Below are 18,928 nucleotides of genomic sequence, written 5' to 3'. Positions count from 1 at the left end.
GATTTGCTTATTGGTATTTTTTTCAAACAAAATTTGTGACAAGAGCACAAAAACCCTATATTATTACTGTTTGGTGTGTGTGTGTGTGTGTGTTTCTTTTAGTAAATCAGAATTCCTTGGCAGTGCAGGCGCTGCCACTAGTAATTTGATCTATTTTATCTATTTTTGTAAAACAGAATAAAAACATATTTTTCTATGAGAAATTGCTGAATCACAGTTTTATCTTTGACTAATCCTCGCCTTCAGCAAAAGAAGAGAGGAGTTTTAACCCTCATTATTCTTTATGATGTTCAAAGCTTAAAGGAGCAGTATATAATGATTCTACAGTGAAGTCATCACAAAACTGTTTCATGTCTCCATAGTGTTGGAAGGAAGGTCACACTGAAACAGATTTAAATCTCAGCCAGCTGGAGGGTTGTCAGTTGTTTTCCTTTAAAACAAATTCAAGAGGGACGTATAGTTACTGTTTACGATCTGTGAGCCCGTGAGGTTGCCAAATCTGCACTAATCTAATGTTGCAGCACTGGCATTTGTAATGTAACATTTGCAGGCGAAAACTCCAGAGTTGAAAGCTAGCCAACAGGAGCGACCCAGAAGTTAGTCCTTGCAGCCCTAAGCAGCCCTGGCATCCTGTTGTTTTACTTCAATATCAGATGAAGCATGCAAGAGGCTAATGTTGAGCTAACAATGCTAACAATGAATTAGAAGCAAATAGTCAGCTGTTACGTATTCAAATGATCAATTTTGCACCGTCTAATTCACCACAGGAAAACCATTCATTTGCAGACATAAACCCACTATCCAACTGGCCTCCAAATCCAGAAACTTCTGCTAAATTCTTGTTTGCATACAAGAAGACATAAGAAAATTGTCAAGGTCTCCTGCAAAGGTCCTGTTGTCTCTGTTTAAAGCCAGACTGCTCATTCCTCACCCTGAATAAAAATCAAACCTACTTGAAGCTCCTACAGGACTTTACGACTCATAAGCTTAAATAATCATATGTGTTGAATGAACAAGATGTTTAAATCAAATGTTTGAATAATCTGTGCTAAAAGCAATGATGGCTTTAAAAAGAATACTGTTCTTACAATGATTCATTTCAGATCTCATCTACACCAGATCAGTATGTGTTTTATTTAATGAGTTAATCAATATCTACACTCATACACATTACAATAAGATACTTATTAATGGTAATATTTACTTCACATAAGTGTTTTAAAACATTCTCATTCACAAAGAGTTAAACACCTTTGTCTCTGAACAAGGCGTGGCTTCTGAGTGTAGCAGTGTGAGCGTCCTGTCACAGTGTCACAGTGTCCCAATTTATCATGCAACCTGACTACTTGGCCACGGGGATGTCCCTTTGGCTGACTGGTTAGCGCACTACTCTCACCTGGAAGTCTGGGGATCAAATCCCGCCCGGGCCCTCGTTTCTCCACCATGCCACACGAGGAATGTTTGGTAAAGCCCTCAAGACTTGGCACATTCTGATTTACCAGAATGCACCAGACTTTCTAAACAATGAGTTTATTAAAACAAGAATCACTTCCTGATTAGTTCAGTTTCTAGCTGACTCCCGATTCGGCCAAATCGGGAATGAAACAATTTTGAAACCATCTTCTCCTTTGAGCTCCAGTCAAAGCCTCTCTGCAATGCTGTGGCTGATATCAGACAACCGGCTCTTCTGAGCCAAGAAAACATCAAGCTTAGACGCAAATAAGCCTTCCAGCTTCCTGCCATCACCTGGAGAGATCTCAGATTAGATGGGTCCTATCGGAGCTAATCTACAGGTTCCTGATATCAGAGGTTGACTCCACCAGCAGTGACCATCAACACCCTGGATCGCACAAGAATCTCCTCACAAAGGGTGCGTAGACTTGGCACAGATTGCGTCGGATGGTTTTTAACAAACAACCAGTGGCGGCTGGTGAAAAATATTTTTGGTGGGGCTGTGCTATATTTTTTTTAAACAAACTTGTGCTTTCTGAGCTTTGTGCACAACTTCACTATTTCCTGAATTAAGCACAGCTCTTTTATTTCCTGTCTTACATCATTGGACAAACTGATTAATCCAGGTGTGTCTGACTATTGGCACGCTGCCTTGCGGACCAAGGTTGAAAAATACTGCATTAAATTGCACATAAAATAACATGACCATAAATGGTAAATAGGCAATGCAAGAGGCAAGTAACAAAAACATTTTGTTTAATTTCAACATTTGAGTGAACACGAAAAATTATGAGCAGGTCACTGTTACAGTAATGGTAGTAAACACTACTTAGACAAAATGCCAGAAATTTACACTGCTAGGACTTATGGAAAGTGGAAACACTTTCATAGGAAATAATGTCATCAGTATCCTCTTACAAATGTCATATTTCCCACTTTTTGGGACAATAAAACATTGCTGGTTCTCAATGAGATGTTTTTACTTCAAATGTAAAAACATCTAATTGAGAATCAGAAATGTTTTATTGTCCCAAAAGCTGGGAAATTTGTTTGCTGCAGCAGAAGTGTAACAAGTAAAATGGAATCAGATTGATGTATGTACAAATTTACTTGAAATACACATTTACATGATTAAATATGTATAATAAGTATGTGTGTTGAAATTAGTTTTTACAGTTATTGCACATTAAACAATGTACATGTTATTAAACAAATGTCCCAGTTTGTGGGACAACCAAGGATTTCTGATTCTGATTACAGAAATGTAATGTACAGCTTACCTCTGCACCCAGCTGCTGTTCTCCCTGTCCAAACGTCCTCCGTTTCTTTGTTGGCTGCTGCACTGATGCGCTGCATTCCTCAGTCAGAGAATGAATGGGGTCCCCAATGAGACACAAGTTCCACATCCACCTTCTGTGGATCCCAGCCGTTTTGAATAACAAACACAGAAAGCAAAATAACACATTAGCGTGACTGCATCCAGCTAGCCACTGCTTCCTGGTGTACCAATTTTGGGAGAAGCGTCGTGTGTACAGTTTACCCTTCTCCTTGTCCTGCTGGTTTATCTTTACATCGGGCTGATCTGGTCCAAGCTCTTTGACATTAAGTTTTTCCACCATAGTTCTCCTCTAGAACGGATACTGGAGAAGAGACCGAACTGAATTCAGTGGCTGCTGAGATCCGGTATCCATGTTGTAGGCGCACTGGCATCCATGTCTACGTCTGCGTCATGACCGTCACGAGTTACGACCAAAAACGTGCTGGAGTCGAGACTCTCCGAGTTCTACCGAACACCAACGAAAGCCTTGGCGGTAGCTCTATCGCCCATCATGCTTCTGAAACGTTCTGAAACAACGTCGACGCTGATTGGATACATTCCCATTCCTACCCTTTGATTTTCTTGTCAGCAATTGGACAACTGGTCCCGTCTTGTTTGGGCGATTGAAAAACAGCACACAGCCTCCACCGCTCGGCAGAGACCGGCAGAGATCGGCAGAGACCGGCAGAGACCAATATATATATATATATATATATATATATATATATATATATATATATATATATATATATGATTTATTTTTGTTACAAAACACACAATTAACTTAGAATATGTGATTATTGTTAATTTTATTTATTTATTTTTTAAAATAAAAATTAAAAACACAAGGGAAACTGGGAGGGCGGCGCCCTATCGCCCTCTACTGGCCAGCCGCCACTGCAAACAACTCTCTAGTTTATAATCAAACAAGAAATTCTTTTACAACCCAGACTTCACAAACTCTCTCAGATACAAAGAACGGTTTTGCTACAACATGTAGCTTCCATTACAACATTCCACACATCACATAAATCCACTTTATAAACGTATAAACTTACTGTGTATGACTTGTCTTCACCTGTCATCCAGAATCTTCTGGCGCTGATCCGTAACTAACAACAGCCATGAATGTCACAGAATGAGTGAGGGAGGGATTGTTTGTTTAGAAAAAAGCACGATAGAAACCACATTTTACCACAGGATGTCATTCTTGCATCCTTATTACATATTGCACATTTAAGAGTTAAACTGCCTACAGACATGTTTTACAAATACACAAGACAAACAATTAAAATGTCCTTAATATGATTAACTATATTAACATTGTAATTTATAAGTGAGTTTAACAGAAGCTCAAAATACGCTTTTTTTATTCTCAGTCATCAAGAGGACTGCGACAGAAGTTTAAACACAATTCAGACCTCGCTAATCTGCAAAATTCTAAAATTGGAATTAGGCTTTGAAACGTTATTTAAAAAGGTGAATTTACTCACTTTGCAACATTTTGGAGTAATCACGAGGTTTTGGTCGTTGAGAATGAAGAGATCTCAGGAGAAACTTCCACCCTCCCTAACCCACAAAGACTCACCGCTGTGTAGATAATCTAGATAAATCTGTCCTTTATGACTTTGGGAATTATTTACTGATGCCTCAGCACAACTTATATTTGATTAAAGAAGCTAACCACTAAAACGTCCTGATGTTTACTTCAAAGCACTGATTAAACAAAAGAGCTTTCAGACTCTGGTTCCAATGTTACCATGGCAGCAGCAGTAACTATGGTTTCAGAGCAGCTGAGAACATCCTTCTGTCCTACTGGACTACCAGACCTGAAAAAGCACACACATCTGGACTGGTTCATGTTCCAGGATTAGATTCTGTTCTAAAGATGAACGGAATCAGAAGAACTAATGAATCGGATGTCATCCGTCCAAACACCATACCGTACCATTTTATTTGTATAGCACAATTTTATACACAACATGAGAGCTGACCAAAGTGCTTCACAGGCAAATACAGCAACTTAAAATCACTAAAATAGCGATTAAAAAAAGTGCACAAATAGGATCCCAATTCAAAACACATTAATAGATTAAAACACTAAAAGCACAGTTTAGACAATAAAACAGAGAAACGACCCCACGAGTCAGAAATTAAAAGCTAATCCATAAAAGTGGGTGTTCATGTGAGACTGCCAAAGAGGGAGCCTGCCTTACAGTGATGGGCAATGCATTCTACAGCTGGGGGGCAGCATGGCCAAATGCTCGCTCACACCTCGATTTATAGCACATCTGTGGAATACAGAGCAGGAGGTGATCAGCTGGCCTCAGCCAGCGCGTGGGAACATAAGCAGTTCTGACAGGTATGCTGGTGCTTCACCATGTAGTGCTTTAAAAACAAAAGTCAGCAGCTTGAACGGTACACAGAATGTGACAGGGAGCCAATGAAGGCGTGCAAGGACCGGCGTGATGTGGTTACGTCTGTTTGTAGTCGTTAGGAACCTTGCAGCTGCATTCTGGACAACCTGTAGCTGGTTTAAGACCGAGTTGGGAATGCCAGGGAGGAGCGCGTTTGCAATGTCTAATCGGGAGGTGATAAATGCATGAATAACTGATTCCAAATGCATCCGCTTCAGAATTGGTTTCAGATGAGATAGACAACGAAACTGGTAAAAACACGACCTCACTACAGAATTTACCTGAGAAACCATTGAGAGTTCAGCATCTAATTTTACCCCAAGACACACCGCTTGTGTGTAGAGGTCAAAGGATCAGTAGCAGACTGAGAGCAAGGGGGCCCTCTGCGATCAAAAATGATGGACTCAGTTTTTAGTTGATTTAAGCTAGCCGGTCCTGTATATCTTCCTTGCATGCCGACAGACCAGAGTCCGTCGGCATCCATGGAAGGCTGAAGGCTTCCATGCATGCCTTCAGCCTGTCACTCATTCTGTGACATTCAAGGCCAGACCTAATGTCTAGAATTCTGTTTATAAAAATTTCTGTAACTCTGTATAGAAAGCTACAGTACAAATTATGCCATCAGTTCCAGACAATGACAAGAATTGACTGTACTATATAGTTTAGACTGGTCGGTGCTGTGCAATGATGTTAGAAAAATAGTTATTTGGTGCAGATCTAACAGCTTTCTGACAACAGGAAAGGGCATCAACCAGGAGCTGCTGAGAGCATGGGAGTCTGTCTTTCTTCCACCTTCGCTCCAACACTCTGCACCGTTACATGGAGCTCCGGGTCTAATCATTTAGCCATGGGTCTGAAATAATCCAATTCCTCCTAGGTCTGAGAGGGGCAACGGCATCCAGGGCGGCAGAGCAGGTTGTACTGAACAGATGCAGAAGGCCATCTACATCCATGCAAGAGGCTGAGGGGGGTGGGATGAGAGACTCAATATCCAGAGTCAACAGGAAGTCAGAGGTTATACTAGTATACGCCTAGAGTAACGAGCAACCTGCCTCTGAGCTGGAGGTAGGAGACGTGTGATGTCAAATATATTTGCTGCATGATCAGAAAACCCCACAGAGTCAACAGTCAGGTCACCAAGAGACTCTTTAGTCACAAGAGAGCATGAAGAAACTGATTAAACCTACTCAGAGATAAGACTTTACATAACATGAAGATACATCAATTTTATAAAATGTTCATTTAAAACATGACTGTCATGTTCTGAGAAAGGAGTTTAACCCAAGACATGCAGAATCAACACGACAAAGGTAAGTTGAAAGAAAACATTTATTATGCAAAACGGGAACTAAAGGTGCACCGGGACGTCCGGTGAGAGCGTAGCGGGTCAGGAGGGAGTCTGAGGAGAAGAGAGGCAGGTGAGTGCTGGGAGGTGACACAGCTTGGTGGGTTTGGATAGTTCAGGACTTACAGGAGGCGAGACCTTGTGAGCGTGGGAAAGGCAGCGAGCCGAGGTTCAGAGTCCAACTAGAGGGGTGGGAGAGCGGAGAGAGAGAACGGGTTGGTCAGTGGAAGAGGAAGAGACGGGGTCCAGAGGGATCCAGAGGTTTATGGTAGCTTTGGAGTGTTGTTGAAGGTGCCTGAAGTGACGAGAGGGAACCGTCAAAAATTTGGCGAGATATCGAGACAAATAATCACAGACAAAACAAGTGTAATCCTAGAGACGAGTACTAGTGACTGGAACTACCCAAACAGTAACAATCATCCAGCGAGGTGTGGTGTCCTCATCCTCCTTTTAGACCTGACCCCATCAGTGATGATTAGATCCAGCTGGTGCCTCTTCGTCTCTCCCACCTGAAAGAAGGCTGAAAGATTGTCTATGGACAGGTGGTTCACCTCGGCTCATGACACTAACTGCAGTAAACTGATTTTCTCCAACAGTGACAATCTCGGTTGTTTTTCTCAAAAACATATTATAGAACAGCCATTATATGGGATAAACTTCAACTTAAATTAACATTTGCAAATGTTTATATCTTCAAAGTGGTGGTGCATAATACCATTTTAAAATGCCTGAAAAAACGTAATTTTTTACTAGTAATAAAGCATTATTGTTAGAAGTTTTCCTTCGTGGATCTCCAATAGTCAACCAGTGAGAGCAATCATCCGGGGGTCCATTGTTAAAAGTGCATAAAGTATTACAAAAATGTATGAATTACAAAAGAAGAGAAATAACCGTAAAAATAAATCTATCCATCCTTCCTTCCTCCACTCACCCAGAGTCGGGTCATGGGGGCAGCAGCCTAAGCATGAAGGCCCAGAATTCCCTCTCCCCAGCTAGTTGGACCAGCTCCTCCGGGGGAATCCCAAGGCGTTCCCTGACCAGCCGAGAGACATAGTCTCTCCAGCATGTCCTGTGTCTCCCTTTAGGTCTCCTCCCAGTTGGACGTGCCAAGAAAACCTCACCAGGGAGAAGTCCAGGAGGCATCCTGACTAGATGCCCGAGCCACTTCCACTGGCTCCTCTAGACGTGGAGGAGCAGCCGGTCTACGCTGAGCCCCTCCCGGATGACCGAGCTTCTCACCCTATCTCTTAGGGAGAGCCCAGCCACCCTGCAGAGGAAACAAATTTTGGCCGCTTGTGTCCGTGATCTTGTTCTTTTGGTCACTACTAGCATAGGCGTCATTTTAACCGGGGACGCCGGGGACATGTCCCCGGCAAAATTTGTAATTGGCAGCTGTGTCCCCCCCCCCCCCCCCCCACTTTCAAAAAAGCCTGCTGATGAGGATTTTTGTTTTACCAGCTCAGATCTTATACCAGGGGTCGGCAACCTGTTCCCATCAAAGAGCCATTATTACCCGTTTCCCACAGTAAAGAAAACACCGCAGCAGCCGCGGCATTGTGGGTGGGGCCTACCCTCAGACAGCAGAGAGCTGCTCACAACCAGGTGACAGCAGCAGGTACCATGGGCATCACACCCGTGGGGGATGCAACACCCACACTTTTCCAGCTGTTTTGCTCACCTCCACTCCAGTCTGGTTTCTTCAGGTCGCACTCACTCTGTTTGCCTCATCTCCTTCTTCACCTCCCCTATTCTGACAGCCGATGTCGGGTTCAAGGAGAGCAGGAGATGGAGGGATGGAAGAGGTTGACTGAATTCATAATTTTACATCTTGACATTAGCTGTACAAAGTCTGAGTTTGATCAAGTGAAGAACACCAATCTGCAGAGGTTTATAACAGGCGTGGCGTCAGGTTTTCATTTTTGGATGGGCCACGGTAATTTTGGATGGACCTTAATAAGCAGTGACAAGTGAAGCAGGCAGGTCGCGCTAGAAAATTTAGTTTAAAAAGACGTCATAAATGTGTTCCCCCGTCATTTTTATTTATAAAATATGAAGTAAAAACTCACAATTTAATTTTCATTCATTTGTCATTAATATGTAGTCTACAACCGTGCGTTAAGTGGACCATCTTCCAGTAAAAGCAAAGCATCCGGTCCACCTCTCCAAATGCGTAAAATGTGCATCACAGCCACTAGGCGCACCGCGCGCACCGTCAGCTGTCAGCCCAGACAAGAGCAGAGCAACTAGAGAAAGAATAGAGGATAATTGTCTGGATGTGGATGGAGATTACATTTTACAGCAGTCTGATCATCATTCAAATACATAAACCATCACCTGTCTTCTAGTCCATGCTATCAGCATTATTTTAATTGGTGTGTGTGTGTGTGTGTATTTTCCACTTCAAACACTGGTCTAACCAACCAGACCAGCGTGTCCAGTAACACATTAATGTTACAATTAAACAGTTTCACTTCATGTAGGCTAGGAACATTTCACCTGCCGTAGCCCGACCGCTTCTGCTCCACATGAACTTTGTGCGTGACCAAGTGTCTCTACAGGTGCTTTATGAGCTGAAGAGGCGACTGGATGCATCATGCGTCTCCATATTGGAGACGGGAACAAGCGCTATTCAGCCAAACTTTCATAATTTCATAAAAATAACATTTTCCAAGTGACAGATCCCTCAGAGAGACCGGGTTTCCAGACCGCTTCAGTGGGAGGAAATCAACCAACATCCTTGAGTTTATCCGTCAAAATAAACAGTCAAATGGAAATATCTGTAACCTGTCATTTAACTCTTTTGCCTTCTTGTGAAGATTGTTGCAAAGAGAAACAACTAAACTTGATTAACCCCAGAGCCACGCGCACTGCGCTGCACTGACTGTAAATGAGGGGGAAACGATTTAATGGCATCCTTTTCTTTTCAACATGGTTTAATGTAAAGTTTCATTCAGTACAAACTTTAGTTGCACCAATCTAACGAGACAGAGCCTGGAATTGTATTCTGAACAGTTTAAACATGTTTAAAACGGAGACATGCGTGACGCGTCTAAAATTCGCTCCTGCTCCGCTATTATGGAAATTAAAATAACAAGATGAACATGAAATTATTTTAGGCACAGACAACATCCCCCACACTTTTGAAAAGCTTGCAACGCGCCTGATCGCTCATGTACGTCAAAGTTATCTTTCATAAAAAGATAATCAATAAAACGATTAAATAAAGTGGATCCAGAAGCTGTAGCCCGTCTCTGCCTTCAATATTCACACTGTTGGTGGTTTTACTGAGCAGGTGCCACTTTTGTCCTACGTTTCTTTTTAAAACATGTTTAGACTGTTCAGAATACAAATCCAGGCTCTGTCACGTTTGATTGTTGTAATTAAACTTTGTAGGTGGGGAAGGTCAGAAAGCAGCTCAGAAGCGCCGATATGATTACGCACAAGCGTGACGCGTCAACCCTGTCTCACAGACCGGGTTGGACCTGTTCAGGTTTACGCAGACAATCTTTACATTTAGAATTGGCATACAGATGTAAAATTAATGCAGTAAAATATAAAGCATTTTATTTAAATATCCATTCATTATTTTATAAGCACAGAGAGCGCATCAGATGGATGGAGGAGCCGCATGCGTCTCCAGAGCTGCGGGTTGCCGACCCCTGTGCTAGCCTACTTTATTGTCCCCAGCAATTTTTAAGCCCCACTCAAGTGTATGGTTATTGTCCCCAGCAATTCTGAAAACAAACTGACGCCCTTGGTCACTACCCAAAGCTTGTGACCATAGGTGACAACGTAGATCAACCGGTAAATCAAGAGGTTTGCCTTCTGACTCAGCTCTCTCTTCACCGCTACAACGCTCGCATCACTGCAGATGCAGCACCAATCCACCTGCCAATCTCACTCTCCATCTTTCCCTCACTTATGAACAAGACCCTGAGATACTTAAACTCCTCCACTTGGAGCAGGACCTCATCCCTGACCTGGAGAAGGCATTCTACCCCGTTCCTAGTCAAGACCATGCTCTCAGATTTAGAGGAGCTGATGTTTTGTTGTTTGTGTTGTGGCTGAGTGTTATGAGTGCCTGCTTCACAGCTGTAACTGGGTTTAGTGATGACATTGTTTCCAGGTTTATAGTCACAGTAGTTAAACTATCAGGTTATTTGCTTTGAGACGTCCACATGTAGTCTGTTTGATCAAGAAGTGTTGAATGAAAGAAAAACAAATAACATTCAAATGAAGGGATTTAGGACAAATAGATGCACTAAACAAGACTTTCTTACTTTCTTTGTAAATTTACGGTATGAAAACCAAATAATGCTGTAAGCTTTGCTGTTTGTGCAATTACGTCAGAAAGTTTTGCAGATTTTAAATAAACTTTTACAAAAATGAGAAACGTCTTCACAATAATCAAGATAAAATACTGTTTCCTCGCTCTTGTTATGGAGCATTCCAGTAACTGGTGTTAAACGTTTTCAGTAAATGAAGTATCCTAAGGTTTTCTATATCTGGGACTTGTGTGAACCCAAAAATGCTTCTGCAGAAAACTGTGCCCTTTACAGTCACAAACATAGCAGAAGTCCTGGCATTCCTTATTGCTGTTGTGGGAAACCCATCCCTTCCCACGAATGGCTTTCCCCCTCCTCCTCTGTGACCAGTAGGAAAAGACGCACTTCCACTTAAGGGCAGAAGGAAACAGTAATGGGCGGAGACCTAACAACATGCAGCAACGTGCTCGAGTCTCAGACCAATGAACGTATAAAGGTAGCAGACAGGTCTTAAAGAGCAGAACTAAACTCTGACATCAGGAGCCATGAGGAAAGCACAGGAGAACATAAGGGTGTTTTATTTTGCCAGCGACTGTGTGGAGCCGTATGTAGAGGTGAGAGGACTCCATGTGCTGTAATTATGAATCAAAGACAGGAAGAGGGAAGATCTTAAACAGAGTTTCTCACCAGTTTGTTGCATCTTGTGTCCTGTTCCAGATCATAACGGTGAAGGACTCCAAGTGCCACCTGAGTTTTTGTAGCTCAGTGGAATCTGAAGAAGAGGAGAACGAGGAATACCAGGAGGAGAATGAAGACTTCCCCATCTTCAGTGATCAGAGTCAGCTGCTGGATGAATACCAGCTGCAAAAAGTAAGTTAAGCACATCGGCGTTTCTCTCTTCTGATCATTGATACCAGCAACAACATTCTTCATATCTAATGCAGGATTTAATCACAAAGTTGTTTCCCAACAGCTCGCTGCTCACATGCCGGCACGGACTCAAGGATATCCGTGGAATCTGGTCTACAGCACAGCCATCCATGGGAGCAGCCTGAAGACGCTTTACAGAAACATGGCTGACCTGGACAGCCCTGTGCTGCTGGTCATCAGAGACATGCACAACAAGGTTTGTGTCTCACGTCTGCAAGACCTTTGACCTAAAACCAGATGTCCACCAGAGACACAGACTAACAAGCTGGTGTCTTCCAGGTGTTTGGAGCTTTTTCCTCTGATCCCTTCAAAGTCAGTCAGTATTGTTACGGCACCGGAGAGACCTTCCTGTTCACCTTTCAGCCGGACTTCCAGGTGAGAATCAAATCATCCTTTAGATTTCTGCTTGTCAATCATTTACCTACACGTCCTCACGTTACCTTGTGAATAGACATAAACAATAACATCATCACGCTAAAATGTCACCTAAAAACCCACAAATGTGGTGAGATGTTTATGGAAAATGAATGTTGAAAACGTAGCTCAGCGGTTGACTTGAAATCTTCATGGTTTGTGTTTTCTGTAGCATTACAGGTGGAGCGGAGAGAACTCCTACTTTGTGAGCAGCAACATGGAATCTCTGCACATCGGTGGAGGAGGGTGAGTTTTAGTCCCATTGAGTTATGGTCATACACGCACAGACCGGAAGTTAACATGGATGTCTGTGTTTTAGGGGCGGCTTTGCCCTGTGGCTGGATGCTGATCTGTACCATGGAGCCAGCTTTTCCTGTCCTACTTTTAATAATCCGCCTCTTTCCACACATCAAGACTTTATCGTACAAGATGTAGAGGTGTGGACTGTCTGGGGCTGAACCCTAAAAGGCTGAATGGATGGATGGATACATCATTGCATCAGGAACATGAATTGTCTAATCTGGAGTCCGAACGCAAGAACAATAAGCATTTAAGCCGCTGCTTCATCGAGGTGTGTGGGTGCATGATGTCCTGTGATTCAGGTTCCTGCTGATCAGAACTGCTGCTGTCATATTCAGTCTGGTCATGCTCCTATTATGGAGAGCAGAGGTCACTGAAAAAAGCTAAATGAAAATGTTGCTGTCTTTGTAAGCCTATTCCACGTTTCAACGGTTTCTTTGACTCTGCTGAACGTTAAAAGATGTTTAAAAGTGGAGAGGTTATGGTACATAGCACCCCAAGGAGATCTGAGCCTTTGGTTTAGTTTCTAACAACATTTGAAAACTGCAGCAGGTTGTAAAACAAAAGCCTATCAAGTGGAATGAAGAACAGGGAAACAGATTGCTGTTCAACACCTGGCTGTGTGGGTAAGAACCAGCAGCCGCTGACTTCCTTCTCGAAGGAAATCTCAACATTTTCATTGTTTTTGTTTTAAAGATGAAAAAAAAATTTAAACTGTGTGTGTGTGTGTGTGTGTGTGTGTGTGTGTGTGTGTGTGTGTTTGCTGTGTGTGTGCACGCTCATGCATTTGTGTGTGCAAGCGTGTGTGTGCCTCCACAGCTGCCCTCCTCACTTTTAGTCTTTAAAAGCTGCCTTGAGCTTTAACGCCATGAATTCAGTCCTGTACAGTCATTTGTTATTTGTCAGAATTTACCTTCTGTATTATTTTTTTTCTGTATTTATTCTGTGGCACATTTGCTTTTCTCTATTTAATAAAAGATTTAAAGTCCTTGCGTGGACATTTTGTTGACCTCATTCACATTTAGGGGAGTTTCACCTACTTGAATCAGGAGATCCAGCCCTGACAATCTCTCCTCATGCCCCATGTTAAATTTTCTTGATCCACCAATGTTGCCAAAATGGGAAAGACCCCAGCTACAGCTATCACAGCCTGTGTACTCAGACCCCACCAGACAGCCACTGGGATCAATCAGGCAGACGCCAACAATCTTAAACCCCCTGACCTGCGAACACTCAGGCAGACCAAGGCACCACACTCCACACCAAGTGTTGGGGGGGGGAGGGTAGGTGAAGATGTGTGGCATCACAAGACATCTCAGGAGAGGGGAGGAGTCCAAGACACCACCTGACATATACAGTCATACACAGACACAGTCATTCCCCCCCCCCCCCCCCCCCCCCCCCCCCCCCATGCTCACACATACAACCTAAGACTTACAAAAATGAATGCTAGACACCCACTCATGCTCCCCATACACACCCTACTCACTCTGGTCCCGGTACTGCTGCACAAGGGGTACAACCATCACCGGTTCCCAGGGTTCAACCCTTTCTGCTGGGGTGCTGATGAGCAGGCTCCCCCGCCTTTTTCTTTTTTCTCAAATAAAACACGATTTTAATCATTAAATTTGCATTTAGAGGATTAACTGCAAATTTACTAAAGTGATTAAAGTATTAAAAAATGTAAAAACATTTCTTGATTATACATTTTGATAATCTACCTTTAAAAGGAGGAGCATGCACCATGGAGGCTGGAGGCGGTGGTGAAAGAGCCTTGGAGGAGGAGCTCTGGAGTTGGAGAGCCATGAGGAGACACTGGAGACTGAAACCCACAAAGGAGCTCAGGAGGAAATCCTTCAGGATCCCCTGCTCTTGATGAATATTACATCTGTGATAGTTTCCAGTGAGGTTTTCGTAGAGCTAAAATAAACATAAACAGATGAACATAGAGCTCATTCCACAAAAACAGCTCTTCTAATGACCTTCTGACTCGCAGTGATGCAGGGGACTGTTCTGTTCTGGTCCTGCTGGACCTGACTGCAACCTTTGACACTGCTGACTATCACCTGCTACTGGAGAGGCTGAGAAAATGGGTAGGCCTATGAGGATCTGCTCTGGAGGGACTCTCCTCTTATCTGTCTGAGCACTCCTTCTCTGTGGTCGTCTCCAAGTTTAGGTCCTCCACCACCTCTCTTACCCATGGTGTCCCACAAGGTTCTGTGCTGGGGCCTCTACTCTTCCTTCTCTATCTGCTCCCTCTTCAGCACTTCCTGAGCTCCTTCAAAGGAATCTCCTACCATCTTTATGCAGATGACATCCAACTGTACATCTCCTTTAAGCCCCATGAGATGTCTAAGCTGCAGCTGTTACACACCTGCTTAGACTCTATCAAAACCTGGAAGGTGGGAACTTTCTACAGCTGAATGAAGATAAGACTGAGATCCTCATCTGTGCCCCAGACAAGCTGGTTCCCAAAGTCAGAGACTCTCTTGGTCTGCTTGCTTCTCACACCAAACCTTCTTTCAGGAATCTTGGTGTGACCCTTTGACCCAGCTCTCACCCTGGATTTTCATGTCAGTTGTCTTGATCGCTCTTCCTTCTTCCATCTCAGGAACATTGCAAAGCTGAGTCCCATTCTGTCCCGCTCTGAACTTGAGACAGTTATCCACACCTTCATCTCCTCACGCTTAGACTATTGTAACTCTCTTTTCACGTGTCTGAGCAGAACCTCCCTGAACCGTCTACAGGTGGTTCAGAATGCCTGTGCTCAGCTTCTGACCAAGTCCTCCAAACACACCCACATCACCCCGCTTCTCCTCCAGCTTCACCGGCTGCCAGTCAACTTCAGGGTTCATTTCAAGATCCTGGTTCTGGTCTATAGGGCCTTGCATGGACAAGCACCATCATACTTTGGTGATCTTCTCAGTTCCTACACCCCCAGCAGGCCCTTGAGGTCCAGTGACCAAAGCCTACTGGTTGTGCAACGCACCAGGCTAAAGTCCAAAGGTGACAGATCATTTGCTGCTGTGGCCCCCAGACTCTGGAACTCTCTCTCCCTGAACCTGAGATCAGTGGACTCAGTGGACTAACCTGCTCAGGTTTGGTGTGACCTTTGGCTTTTGACTATGTTATATTGTTATTTCCTCATCAAAAACTGGTTTCTGGCTTCATGCATGCATCGATCTGTTTCAGCTATTACAAATGGCTGGATGAGGCCAGTTTGCGTTAATGTCCCTCCTCCTCATCGAGGAAGTGCCTAACCTGCACACTCCTCTCCTGTATTAAATGATAAATGACCCGCACTTGTATAGCGCTTCTCAGAGTAAGGACTCCAAAGCGTGTTTCATTCATCCATTCACACACACATTCACACACTGATGGTGATGAGCTACGATGTAGCCACAGCTGCCCTGGGGAGCACTGACAGAGGCAAGGCTGCCAAGCACAGGCGTCACCGGTCCCTCAAACCACCACCAGCAGGCAAGATGGGTTACGTGTCTTGCCCGAGGACACAACAGCATCAGAATTCTCTGTCCGGAGCCGGGATTGAACCCACACAACCTGTTGAGCTACTGCTGCCTACTGTAAACACAACCCTCTCTGAGTTGTGAGCAGTGAGTGGATGATTTAATCCCCACAGCCTCCAAAGTAATTATTTTATTATCTAGTCTGCAGTTTTGATAATACCTAGTTCGCTGCAAGAGGTACAGACATTGGTTCAGTCTTCATAAAGGAGTTAATCATCAGAAGTGGTTGGATTTTATCTTAGCCCACAGAAACCGAGCCAGAATGGGACTGCCATTTCACAGATGAACCTTCTCCTGTAGCAGAGTGAATCGTGTTTTTTCAGTTGCTCACTAACACAGAGTAAATAGAGCTTGTTTTCACTTTTTTCTTTCTTATCATCCTCTGCTGCCCGCAGAAAAACAGAGAAGGAAGTGACGCCACCAACATCGGTGGAAGCTCTGACGAAGACGCCAGTGAGTGCAGAAACATGTCAGAAAAACTGTAAAAACAAGCTTTATTTACTCTGTGTGTTAGTGAAGAGCTGAAAAAAACGAAATCAGATAAAAAACGCAGAATGAATGAAACAACGATGACCAGAGTAGATTTTCAGAAACGCAACGTCCAGAATTCAATTCAAATTCAAATTCAAAGATACTTTATTAATCCCAGAGGGAAATTATTGTTTCAGTACACACAATTCAGAGATCAGACATACATGGGCAAGACACATGACAAGAATTGGTGACTGTGGTCATTCGCAACCCTGAGTCGTGCTACCTTAATAGAGATAAGAGGGGTTACATGAGGACTGGTTCAGGTAGAGGGGAAAAAAGTCACTTCAGAGTTACCCTCCACCGGGAGGGCAGCTTTGCTCTGCAAAAAAACACCTCAGACAGATATGCAACAGACTTCAGACAACACAACATAAGTGTCCACTAGGTGGGGTGGTGGGTTGGGACTATCCCCACTTGAGTTCCTGCAGCCACGATGAAGCAGCGCATGTCACCTCAGTGTGGATAGGGGGAGGAGCATTGAGGGTTGGAGGGTTGCAGTGACCCTGGAACATTTCAGCGGCCTTCCCCCAGTCCCGCCCAGGCTGGGAAAGGAGACAGAGTTGAGTTGCCATAGCGACGGCACATTCCACATATCTTCTGAGCGGGGAGTTTTCGCTGGAGCCTTGCTGGCTCAAGGGCGCCAGATTGCGATTAGAAATTGTTTTGGGGCCAGACAGAGATGATTTCCTCTCTGTCTTACAGTTTGTTGGTCCTCAACCTCTCAAAATCCCAATAATGGACATTAAACTATCCCAATCCGTGCTGATTCGTCCACTCTATCATTGATGGCATCCATTTTTTGTGCCAAAGAATGAATCTCCGCCAAAGTCCCAAGCTCACGATTCATCTCAGCAATCATTTGAGTCTGTGAATTCACAGCACGGTGCAAACCATAAGAAATGGTCATTTTTCACCTACATAAGGACCTACATGCCACCGGTCATCTACAGACATAAATTCCATTCTCTAAAGTGGATTTTATATTCTATCTTCCAACAAGCCCAGACGATTCTGCAGCTCTGAACACATGATAACATATTGTCAACAAGCTGTTCCCGTTTCAAGGCCTTAATGCTTCCCTTATCGCTTCTACAGGATTCCTCGTGCCTCTCAATAAAGTGAACATTTTCAGCTCATATGAGTTAATTAATCATGAAATGAAATGAACAATAAGGTTAAATGAAATGTTTTGATTAATCTGTGCCTAAGTTAATAAGGTTGAAATGAATTTTAATATTACAATGGAACATTTTGGTGTTATGATCAGTAATGTTTGGTTTAACAAGTGAATCATTATCTACACTCAGACACAATGTTCATAAGATAAAGTTAAAGTAATGTCACTGCACATAGATGTTTTCTTACCCACAAATAGGAGCATCCTGTATCTGAGAAGGTGTGATGTTCTGAGGTTTGCTGTTAACACCTCTTAACATGGCACGTCCCGATTGGCCAAGTAAATCATAATATGAGAATATTAAAAGAGGATTGCTTGCAGAGCATTCGGGCATTCTGTGAGATTCAGCATTCTGTTAGGTTGAGTAGAACTCCGGACTGGCCACCGGAGGAAACTCTATAACCATAGCATCTCTTGACAAGCTGTCAACAAGCTAAAAGCTGCCTGCAGTGACACAGCATAACACTTCCTTCAGCAATTCAGAAACAGCTGTTCTAGACGCAAACTAGTTCCAACCTGTGAGCCTGGTGACATCTCTGGAATGGTGAAGTCAGTGCTGCGGTTAATCTACTAAACCTCGATGCCCAGAGGTCATCCGACCTCCCTGACCTCCGGATCCGCAAAAAGGGTCTCCAAAGAAAGGGTGAGGTAGACACAGCATGATTGCGTCTGATGCTGTTTTGATAAGAACCAACTTCATAGTTTAATGCAAAACAAATTATTTTCACCCCCAGAACTCAGTTTTTCTAGATACAAGGTTCTGATAATCACACACCATTCAATCACCATACATCACATCCCATCCACTTAGATTCATCCATCACAGAAGTCTTGGTTAACTTGTCAGGTTTTAATTGTTTAGAAAATAAATTCTTGCGTTTTATAAACCTGACTGTCTGAATTGAGACGAAGCGTGTTTGATCCCTGAAAAAGCAAAGAACCCTAGAATCTTCTGAGTAAACATTCGAAGACCAAGCAGGTTAATATTCTATATTTATATAGAATATCACGTCTTATTGGTCATAAGTAAAGGTAATATATTAAGCTTAAAAGCAACTATATTAACCCCCTGCATAAATGTTACTTCTTCAAACCGGTCACTGCTCCTAACCCTAACACCACCCAAGGCCAGAGCGATGAGTAAAATGCTAACTGCTTCCTGAATCTAGCAGTTAGCAGTGATGGGCGAGCATCAGGAAAGGACAGGGACAACACAGATGAAACTCTAAATCCAGCTCAGACTGAGAGA

General features: G+C 43.4%; 1 protein-coding gene and 1 long non-coding RNA gene across 2 annotated transcripts; one reads left to right on the top strand and one right to left on the bottom strand.

Moving 5' to 3' along the window:
- Positions 1-4,126: 4,126 nt before the first annotated feature.
- LOC139070113 (uncharacterized) lies at positions 4,127-7,935 on the bottom strand. The gene is made up of 3 exons (XR_011520754.1): positions 6,935-7,935; positions 6,659-6,827; positions 4,127-6,586 (listed from the first exon to the last, which is right to left on the bottom strand). It is a non-coding gene; the product is annotated as an uncharacterized lncRNA (long non-coding RNA).
- A 3,242-nt stretch (positions 7,936-11,177) lies between these two features.
- On the top strand, positions 11,178-13,699 carry LOC107378795 (nuclear receptor coactivator 7). Its single transcript, XM_015949202.3, has 6 exons — positions 11,178-11,411; positions 11,515-11,667; positions 11,771-11,923; positions 12,007-12,102; positions 12,314-12,387; positions 12,461-13,699. The coding sequence occupies exons 1-6, from the start codon at positions 11,343-11,345 to the stop codon at positions 12,597-12,599; spliced, it is 684 nt and encodes a 227-aa protein (XP_015804688.3). The 5' UTR covers positions 11,178-11,342; the 3' UTR covers positions 12,600-13,699.
- The last annotated feature ends 5,229 nt before the right edge of the window (positions 13,700-18,928 follow it).

This window comes from Nothobranchius furzeri, chromosome 5 (assembly GCF_043380555.1).
Source record: "Nothobranchius furzeri strain GRZ-AD chromosome 5, NfurGRZ-RIMD1, whole genome shotgun sequence".
NCBI classification, from domain to species: Eukaryota; Metazoa; Chordata; class Actinopteri; order Cyprinodontiformes; family Nothobranchiidae; genus Nothobranchius; species Nothobranchius furzeri.
The sequence above is the reverse complement of the archived record's forward strand: the minus strand, read 5'-3'. Positions and strand labels throughout refer to the sequence as shown.